The following is a 10,714-nucleotide window of genomic DNA, read 5'->3' on the forward strand; positions in this document are numbered from 1 at the left end:
TAAAAAAGATTAATAAAGAATGTTTATGAGAAAACTCTCTTAAAAGAGGAATAGTTATATTTATTAAAAGATAATTAAAGGTGACCTTTTCGAAAGGGTGTGATGGTTTGGAAACTACCCCTCGAAAGGTTATATAATCATTTATGTGAGACTTGGAAGAGGGCATGTAGATCATTCAAGGAAGAAGAAGAAGAAGAAGGTGGCTTGATGGGCTATGGGCATGGGAGAAAATATAGAAATCCAGTGGGCACAAAGGAATAAAGGTTAAGGTCATTGGTTGGCATGAGCATTGGAGAAGGGGCAAACAATGTGTGTCCAACTCGAGGTACATCTTACACTCAGGAGTTTCCTAGCCAGGGCTGTGTTTATTTCATGTTGTGAAGGCATGCGAGGTTTTGTGTAAGAACATGTCCTCCTGGAGTGCTTACTTGTCATAAAAGAGCCTAGACCTATGACTATTCCTTTGAATTCTAGATAATATGGTTGGTTCTGTGTAAGAACTGGTTTCTCTGAGAAGTTCACCCTAGCAATAAGGGTCAATACCACCAAAACTTCCTTAAGTGAGAGTGAACTTTCCAAGCCTCATGATACAGATAAGTACTTGAAACCCTTGATGATAAAGGATAATGAGAATACAATGATTTTGATGATAATAGTGGCTATGTTATTCCATCTATTGTATTATTAATTGATATAATATTTATTGTCAAATTATTACATTGGTTAAATTCACATCTAATTTAGTCTTATTACATTGATCTTAACATTAATATTTAACCAGTTAATTTCACTGCAATTATGTACTCGAGTCTTGGAAAAAAGTGTCATCCCCTCTAAGCCAAATTTTGCAAGAAACATCCTCGGAACCAGGAGATGCCAAGGCTTGATGTTAGGGATGATAGGGGGTGTCTAGGACATCCCCCAACTGTCCTGGGGATGACTGGACTTCCCCAACATCAAGCCTCATTTAGAAAAAAACACACACAAATATCTAGGTTTAATGTTGCATATTTGAGTCCTCTACCCTTGGGGTTGTAATGTGATAAGTTATTGTTTCTAGACATATAGATTTTTCTCTAGTTTTTATTATTTGAATTTCATAAATATAGATAATGAGAGTGGACCCTAAACTTTACTAATCAAAAGGAAATATTGTAATATGTGTGATTACAATTAATAGTCAATGTTGAGATATATTTTAAATGATGGATATGTCCTAATGATACTATGGTTAGTAGTAGTAGTTGAGTCGATACCATAAACAAAGAGATAAATATGTATTCCAATATTTGCATGACACTGATTGTGAGCAATGGGCAGTGCGAAGAGATTAATCTGGAAGTTAACTTTAAATGGTTTCATAAAGAAAGCTACAAAATATGTTTTGAATACAAGGCATGCTACAATCATCACCATGTAGGATAAGTTTATCCAAAGAATATCTAAACAAGCTTGGTATCAAAAGATTTACAAGCCTTTGTTGGTTTCTAGACAAGAACTTGGCTTGGAGAAGGACATCAAGCTCCCCTGGCCTCCTATACAGGGCTATGAAAGAAGAAAATTTTGAGGAAATAAACTCCAAATAAATAAGTTAAAAATTCCTCTCTAAAAATCCAAAATATAAGGAACTAGAAGTTGCTCTAGTTAAAGTCTTCAGAGTTCTCCACTTAAAGGATATAACTTGTATGCTATTTTTTAAAATCACATGCATATTGACAATGCATTTTGAAAGAAGTTTGAATTAAGTATTAATGTTTGAAATTTTGAATTAATGTCTCAATTTAACATAAATGTTATATGTTAAGGTTCTAGAATGTATATATGCATGTTTTATCCATGTTTTCATATAAATAGTCAAAATGTCCCCATATATTTTTAATTTAATTAAATATTTTATATAGCCATCCTTGTGTCATCCCCTAGCCATCCCCAAAAATGACTTAAAAAACTAGGAACACAGAAACGTGTCCCCCCATCTTAGAAACTCGGGGTACCATAGCTTATATTATTATATATTTATTTTTCATATAGTGTAAATACTAAATGTCTTTTTAATATAAGGTAAAAAAATATTTATTAGATATATTTGTTGTTTAATTTTTTAAATATAATATTATATTATAATTGTAACATATATAAATAATTAATATAATTTATATCTATAGTTAATTATATATTTAAAAAATATATATATATTATTTTTATTTTAAGATTTTAATGATTACTATATTATCAAGGGATATTCCAAGGAATTCACTGGTGTCACAAAGTAGGGTTGTCATTAAAGCTAATGATTATGCATATCACCCTTCTAAAGGTGTCATTGTTCTTCCTATTCGAATTGGTCCAACAGTGCATGATACAATATGTCAAATTTTGAACATTGATCTCCCATACAACATTCTTCTTGGTCATCCATGGATACATTCTATGAAAGTTATTGCATCCACCTTCAATCAATGCATTATGTTTCCCTACAATGGAACTGAGATTGTGATAATCCTAGGTAATCATGATCCCTTTCAAAACTACACAACAACTTGAGAGAAACACCGACATACCAAGTTCCCAAATGTTGAAGCATCCTCCTCTTCATAATCTACACATTGATTCTAATTCATTACCCAAATCCTCCATTCCTTCTACTTCCATTCTTGAGATCAAGATTCAGGTCCATGATAAGGGGTGTGGCGAATATGACATTAGTAAGTTCTTTTGCATTGGGAAACTATTGTTAGACAGCTCAGATAACCGATGGACAACTGAGAGGGGGGGGTGAATCAGTTGTCAACAAATTATAGAACTTTAAGCATTAAAACCCTATTATCGAAATACATAAACCAAATACGAGAATAGCAGATATAACAGTTAAGCACAAATATAAGCCACATAAAATTTACCAACCATCCACAAAAGATAACACCAATATTTGTATGTGGAAATCCCAGTAAAGAGAAAAACCATGGTTGGAAGCCTACGCATAGTCAGACAATACTTCTGTAGTAAGTATGTGATTATAGAAAGAGGGGCCTGCACATGCAGGAAGACCAACACCCTAGAGTGCACTACTCATCACAAAAGGAGCCTCACTGACTACAAAATAAATCTAGACTACAATCTGGAAAGAAGAGTGAACTGCAAGAATAGCATCTCCTATGCCCGAGTACAGTTCCGGTTAAGCTCAGTACCAAAGGTCTTAAACCTCTTTCACCAACCCAATTCGATCACCTATGATCAACCAAAACCTCTACATATGGTTACAACCTTATTCACACACGGATAATTGCATAACCCCTAAAACCATAGACCCATAATCATAACCATAACCATGATCTACAGAGAGATCTTACATCATATTTATACCAACCCGAGACCTAAACAATTAGGTCGGCCACCTAGAAGATAATACAATAAATTCATAACATAAACTCGCAATCCAATGATCAACCAAGTTGGCCTAAGACCGAAACAACATAATCCAATCAATAAATCCAACCAGTAATGCATCGGCATCATCCACCAACACGTTACATAAACCGGTCCATAACCTAGCAGAATAAGATAGCATTAGGTTCGGTCCTAAATGCAACACCACCAATCAATAGGAACGTGAACAAGATAACCAACAGCATCTCGAAAGCCATCTAGAAGCCGCACCAATACCACTTATCAAGTGCATCAAAAGATCTTCAACAAAGCTCTGTCGGTAAAACCCTTACCGGTGACCAAAAGGCTTACTAGAACAAATGATAGCTCCTAAGTCATTAAATCCCGAGCCAACTGATCGTGATACGCATCTAAATAGCATGAATGACAGATCCAAATCAATTCCACAAACCAAAATAGTCGGTGTTGCCATCAATGACAAAACATCAATGCAACACATAATCAATTCCTCCAATTTTCCAACAACTATTGGCACCACCTAGGTCCTATGGGAAACCTTAGCAAATAAATATAGATCCCAAGGTTGTTATGCAGTGAAAACCCACTACCTTCACAAAGTGGGGTGACCTACACAAGGAAAACATAGAAGAAGATATATTCCAATGACTTTAAAAAGATGAAGAAGATTAGGAACATGTTAAATTATCTTGTGAAAAATATGGCATAGGATTTAATATTGTCGAACAAAATGGATATGATGGTAACAGTGGTCTTGAGATTCGAAAACAAGGAATTAAAGAACCTTATCATCCTAAAGAAAATCCTAAGTGTAAGGGTCTTGGATGCACCGCCCCTTGTACTAAGGTAGTCTTCCTTGGTAAGGGTCTTGGATGAATTTATGCATTTAGGATTTGTAGTCTTACACTATGTTTAAAAGATCAAGATAAGATCTCAAATTTTGAAATGAATTTTATGGACATAGATAGTGAACATCTAGGTATCCTAGAACTAGAATACCATGCAATTGTAAGGATGTCATCTTAGGATTTTGCTCGCATTTGCAAAGATCTTAGTGTTGAGGAAATGTCTTCGCCTTTCTTTTACCATATTTGCATTTGATTATTATTTCGCATTTTGTAATTGTCTTTTAGCTATCATGAAAGTTGCTAAATGCAACTATGACAACTTGTAAGGTGTTTTTTAGTTGCCAAAACAGAAAGAGCATGAAAAGGGGGAAGTTAAATGAAAGCAATAGAAAGATCTTTTAAAAGGCAGATAAAATCACAAATTGGACGAGGAAGTTTCTTATTTTTGTGATTTATGTCTAAATGGTTTTAGATTTGTGGTTTCTCTCATGCCTATTAGATTTGTGGTTTCTTCCATGCCTATTTATTTAGTGATTGAGTTGAAGGATAAATAATGTTAATTTACAAGTTGTTGAAGCAACATGAAGTGTTGCAATGATTCAAAGAGAGAAGTTGTACTGATGTAACTCATTTGAAAGATGAATACAAGTCTTCAATCTCTTTTGGGTGTGGATATTTTTCCCACAAAGGTTTCTCCACGTAATTCTTCAATTATGATTTGCATTTATAATGTAATCTATTTCCATCTATGATTTTTTGCTATCTATTTATTTGGATGAATAAAATTATCAACATATTTTCACTATAAAGTTAGAATATTATCAACATATTTGAATGCATAATATTATCAACATATTTGGATGCATAAAATTATCAACATATTTTGCAGAGAATCCATAATACTCTTCATACACTTTAAGATGGCACGTCTTGATAACCTGCAAATTAGAGGCTGTGAATTCTATTTGAATGTTAGAAGATTTGGTGTGAGTCAAATAAATTTATATTTTATTTATAACTTTAAATTTAAAATAAATGTTAAATTTTGTTGAAATATTAATTCATTTCAATTTTGATAATCTGAAAAAAAAAAGATTCAATTTATTAAATTTTCATTATTGACAGACAATCTGTTTTGAAAGAAATTATTGATAATCTTATTGAAAAACATTGAATATCATGAACAAAGATAGCTTGAAACCAAAATCTTTAGAGAAATCATTATATATTGTAGTTACTTTATAATTAAATTAGATCTTCATCACATTTTAAAAAAAACATAATAAAGATTGACGACATTTAAAAAAAAAAACATAATAAAGATTGACGACAGAATTTTGATTCGAAATCCAAGTAACATAACCATCTCATTTTCCGTGTGTATAAAAGTACATCTGTTTACAGGCTAGCCATTTCAAAAAATAGGTAGAAATGTTTCTTAACAATGAAAACTTAACAAGTCTTTGAGGAGATTGCATTTTGTATTGCAGGATATGGTCGTTTTATCTACCATGCTTTTATAAAATATGATTGTCTAGAGCACAACAGTTTTCAAAATTCTGCTAACCTGTCACAAATATTCATTATATTTGTCACAAGATTGGCAAAATTCATTCCACTTCATTGATCTTCTTCTTGTGGCAATAGATAATCTTGATTTTGAGAATTCCTTTCCCAAATCCAACAATTTCTTTTGTATGATTTTATGACAGCGTTTTGGCAGGAAGACCCTTGTTACAATTAATGGACAATTTCTCAAAAGAAAACCCAAAAAATTCACTGATTGTCCACCCTTGTGTGGCCCAATATGGGCATGCACCATCTTCAAATTCGGCAATATCAATTGTGCTACTGAAATCTCATCTGATATCATCTCCTGCATCAAACATAATGCGGGTTTAGAGGAAATTGAAAGAAATAATGTTACTGTCAACACATATAAAAGACCAGAAGATAATATAGAAACTGACTATTATTAAGAAAATTAGTTTTTCACAATTCATAATAATTACTGTTTTTGTTTTTGGATTAGGTTATGTATGTTTATTGACATCAATGTTTGGTATCACATGCTGTGATTCATCATCATGATGTAGAAAAGAAACAAAAACAATCGGATGATTAGACTGTATGTTTTTTTTTCTTCCGTATGAACTTTCAATCATCTTGACGATAGATTATCCGAAATATTAATACAAATAAACATACACAGTCTTGAAACAAGAACAACAACTAAACAACATTCTCTACAATGCATGGAAGACATAAAACTATCATCAAGCTCATACTATTTGATTTACTAACCTGGAAACATGGGCCATGCATTGTCAACACTTCAAGCTGAGGAAACCCATTAAGAACAGTAATACTAGGAAGTCCTGGATTGATTGCATTGCCTTTACTATAATTTTGAAGATTAATTATTTTTACAGATTCTGCTCTTGAAATTTCTTGTAGTAATATAAGCCCTTGGTGTTGCTCACAATCCGTGAGGCTGATTTCTGTCAACAGAGGGCAAGCCACCTGCAATGATATATCAGGGCTTAAAATTCCTAAATTCAGGTACATTAGGTTGGAAGAACGTATGTTCAAGTGTTCCAACTCCAAACAACCGCGAATTCCCAAATTTCGAAGATGTGGGCAGACGGCCATGAAATCCTCAAGCATGGCATCATCCATATTCAGAATTCCGACAAAATAAAGTGTTTTCAGGTATCGAAAAGCCCCAAAATTAGTGGGTACCCGGGGAAGATTGATGAATTTTACAATTAGGGCAGTGAGGTTTTCACAGCTAAAAACACAATCCCCAAGCTCCGCCATGGAAAAAGCATTAAGCCTCGTCCTTGGATCTCTGTAAGAGATATATAGATCCATGCGTTCCACCTGTTTTTCAGCTGCGAGGCGAATCCAGTTGTTCATATCGGCAGTTCTAGGGTTATCCATGGCGACTTGAAGGTCCAAACAGTAAAGATGAGCGTCCAGGTGGAGCAGGGCATTATTAATTATGGCATTTATCATGTCATCTTTTTGTTTCTCAAAATCTTGGTGACAAAAACAGAGAATGGGTAACTTCTTCCACAAGAACCGCCATCTCTGGGAGAGTAGTGAAGAGCGTACCACATCTCTGTAAGAAATCTTTGACAGAATATGAGTTGAAAGAAAATTATCTGTTAATGTAGAAATCCTGTCTGTTAAAACTGCACTTGCCATTAACCTTGTGATTGCACACTACTATGCTATTTTCTTCGTTCGCTGAAGAACCTCTCGAAATCTACAGAAATGTACAGAGAGCGCCCATTCTGCTGAATGGGTGAGAAACCAAAAAAACACAGATTTATAATATCAAGATTCAAGCCATGTCCGTTTAATATTGTTAGTTTACCGTTGGGTGTATCCAAGAACATTTGTAATGGGGAAATATGACATGTAATGGGAAACTTATTAGGTGAGTCTTTTTCAATAGCGGGTTTTTTAATTTAGACATAAAAAAAATCTTTATTATGTTATGAGAAGTGATAAGAGATTTTTACGATTTATAATATCAAGAAATAATGTTGTTTTCGGATTAAATTATATTAAAGATTTTTGAATCAATGTTTAAGATCACATTCTATAATTCATCTTTACGATGAAGAGAGCTGATGAATATCAAGAGATGATGTTTTTTTATTAGATTGTTTTAAAGATTTTTGAATCAAGGTTTAGGATCACATTCGATGATCCATCTTTAGGATGAAGAGAGTTGATGATGGATTCATTCAATTCTCTTCATTCTGATGATAGATCATGGAGTGTGATCTAAAACGTTTATTCAAAAATCTTTAACACAATTTAATCCAAAAACAGGGTTATCTCTTTATGTTATGGTACAGTTGAATAAACATGATTACAAGTTTTGTTATTATTTTTATTATGTTATGGTAGTTAAGTAAAGATCATTACTTTTTGGTCGATTGTTACAAAATCTTAGGGCGATAAGCAATTGTAATCTACGAGATTATAATATGAATACTTTTTTATGCATGGGCTACCAACTAGAAGTGGACAATACACTATTTGTGCATTAATTGAAAATATCAATGTCATAACATTTGGACAACATTATAAAGAGGTTGGTTAAAGTATACATGCAACAGTGGGACAATGGGATGGATTATGCACAACAATAGTGAATTTAAATTTTAAAACTATTTAATCTTCTTAATCGACAAAAAAATTACTTTCTTGATGAAATCTAAATTGAACTTCTCTATTATGTTATTAATTTTCACCAAACTAAACTAGAAGATTTTTAACCATGTTTGCTTGAACCACTAACAAAAATATAAAGATGTATATAGCTTTTAGTCCATGGCACCGAGGTCAATTGTATAACATCTTGCAAAATTTTGGCATTTTACTTCTTTTTTAAGGTTAGTTCTCCTATTATTAGTTCGTAAGATTTTCTTTTTGGTGTTGACTTTGCATCTTCAAAGAAAACAATAATTCTCCAAATTCATTTCATAAACTTAATACTTGTTAATTGTGAAACAGATATTTCTAGTATACATAGTTTATTACGTGAATAGTTTAAATCTATATAGCTTAGCTTATGAGGTACAGATTGTTTGTGTTATTAGTGAAAGATGTATATGATATAGAGGGTTTATTATTCATCCTAAATTGCATATCATTTATTAAGTGCACAATAGTACATTGTGAATTTAGAACTCTACATGAAGAAAAATGTGTATAAATTAAAACCAATCAATTTTTTAAAGAATTCTTATTGATCTTTGGATTTCATTTTACAACAACTAGATTTCTATTTGTTGTCTATTAGGTTCCTTTTCCTATCTATTTATAAATATCTTGTTCGAGTGTCATAGGAAGAATTTTCAATTAGAGGTATAAGAAACAAATGACTTAAAGACTAATGGATTCAAATGCACTATAAATATGTCTAATATTAAATTCAAAATTTTTTTAAAAAAAATTCATTTCCTAAATATATTTCTATTTTTATACATACAGTGTTTGACTAAATTTAGAACATTATCTAACACTCGTTACAATGATTGAGCTCATTTCTCTATGTATTTAGTTTTAGAAACATAATATATGGGAGGGCTTAGACAAATAAGCCAAGAAAATGTCATCCTACTTTTTTATTATAAGATGTCATGTGGCCTTCTCATATGTTACATATGAGGGTTGCAATGAGGATTAAACACATATTTTTTTGTCAGAATTTCTCCCTATCAACTATTTGATTGAAAGTCTCACTTTCATTATGTTTTTACTTCGGAATATATAGGTTTGTTTTCTTCACCATGCATTCTATCACTGAGTTTGGTCCCATCATACCATTCTAAATAGTGAGTTAGCAACAACTATAATGAAAGAGTTATCTTCTGAAAAGTTAAAATTGGACTTTTACACTTGAATTTTACAATAATATTATGTCAAGATTATTTAAGTACCTTCTCATTCTTATGGTAGATACCTAGGCCTATCTTTTTCTATCTATATTACAATCTTTTGATGTGTTTGTCAATGAACTCATTCTTTTGATGGAGACAATTTATTGGACCTTAAGATTATGAATTCTAGTATGTGTTTATTCTTTCAATATATGAATTACACCAAATGTTTTAATACAAATGCTCTACATCTTACATGTTTTTCTTATTCATTTTCAATTTCAAGTAAGATTTATATTATATGGGTGAGAATTGAAATTATTTTTAATTGCTAATTTTTTTATCAGTTCACTTTCAACAGATATATATGAAAAAAATGAAAGATTATATATGTTTGGGAAAAAAGAATGATCTCATTGATCAACGAATCTACTCTAAAGTCTTCATATTTTGAAGCACAAACATCATGTTCACCACTACTGACTAGAAAAAGGCATCCCTTAGTTCTTTGTTATAAGATCTCATGAAACTTGAGTTACATGTTGTATATTCTCCAGCATTTTTATTGTGCTTGTGCAAATGAAAGTGCTAATAAATTGATTTTAGGATAATTGTTTATTTGTTAAACTATTATTTAAGTGAACTTCAGAAGTGCAATTATATTAATATGTTTCAACTATACACAATGGCTTGTTGGTATCCTTGTGCTTCCATTGCATGAGATTGATAAGGAATGAGTTTATTACTAACATTTATTAGAGCCTACCCAGAACCATAGTAGAGGCAACAAATTTTATTCAAAAAAAGTGTACGCATAACAAGTCTATCCAAGTCTAACCAAGTATCTAAAATAAAAAAAAGCGGAACTGCCAACCCAATAACAAACCCTACCAAAAACAAGTCTAACCAAGTATCTAAAACCAAAAAAAGCGGAGCTGCCAACCCAATAATAAACCCTACCAAAAATGCCACTACAAGACTAGCCCACCAACCTACCCAATTACATCAAAAAATTGGCTAAACCAGGTCTAAAAGTACACCAATCCAAAAAAGACAGGT

General features: G+C 32.1%; 1 protein-coding gene across 1 annotated transcript; it reads right to left on the reverse strand.

The window, feature by feature from the left end:
- Window positions 1-5,594: 5,594 nt before the first annotated feature.
- LOC131062888 (F-box/FBD/LRR-repeat protein At1g13570) lies at window positions 5,595-7,652 on the reverse strand. The gene is made up of 2 exons (XM_057996625.2): window positions 6,558-7,652; window positions 5,595-6,129 (listed from the first exon to the last, which is right to left on the reverse strand). Exons 1-2 carry the CDS (start codon window positions 7,461-7,463, stop codon window positions 5,824-5,826), a joined length of 1,212 nt encoding a protein of 403 aa, XP_057852608.1. The 5' UTR covers window positions 7,464-7,652; the 3' UTR covers window positions 5,595-5,823.
- Between the last annotated feature and the right edge of the window lie 3,062 nt (window positions 7,653-10,714).

This window comes from Cryptomeria japonica, chromosome 9, assembly GCF_030272615.1.
Source record: "Cryptomeria japonica chromosome 9, Sugi_1.0, whole genome shotgun sequence".
Taxonomy (NCBI): Eukaryota; Viridiplantae; Streptophyta; class Pinopsida; order Cupressales; family Cupressaceae; genus Cryptomeria; species Cryptomeria japonica.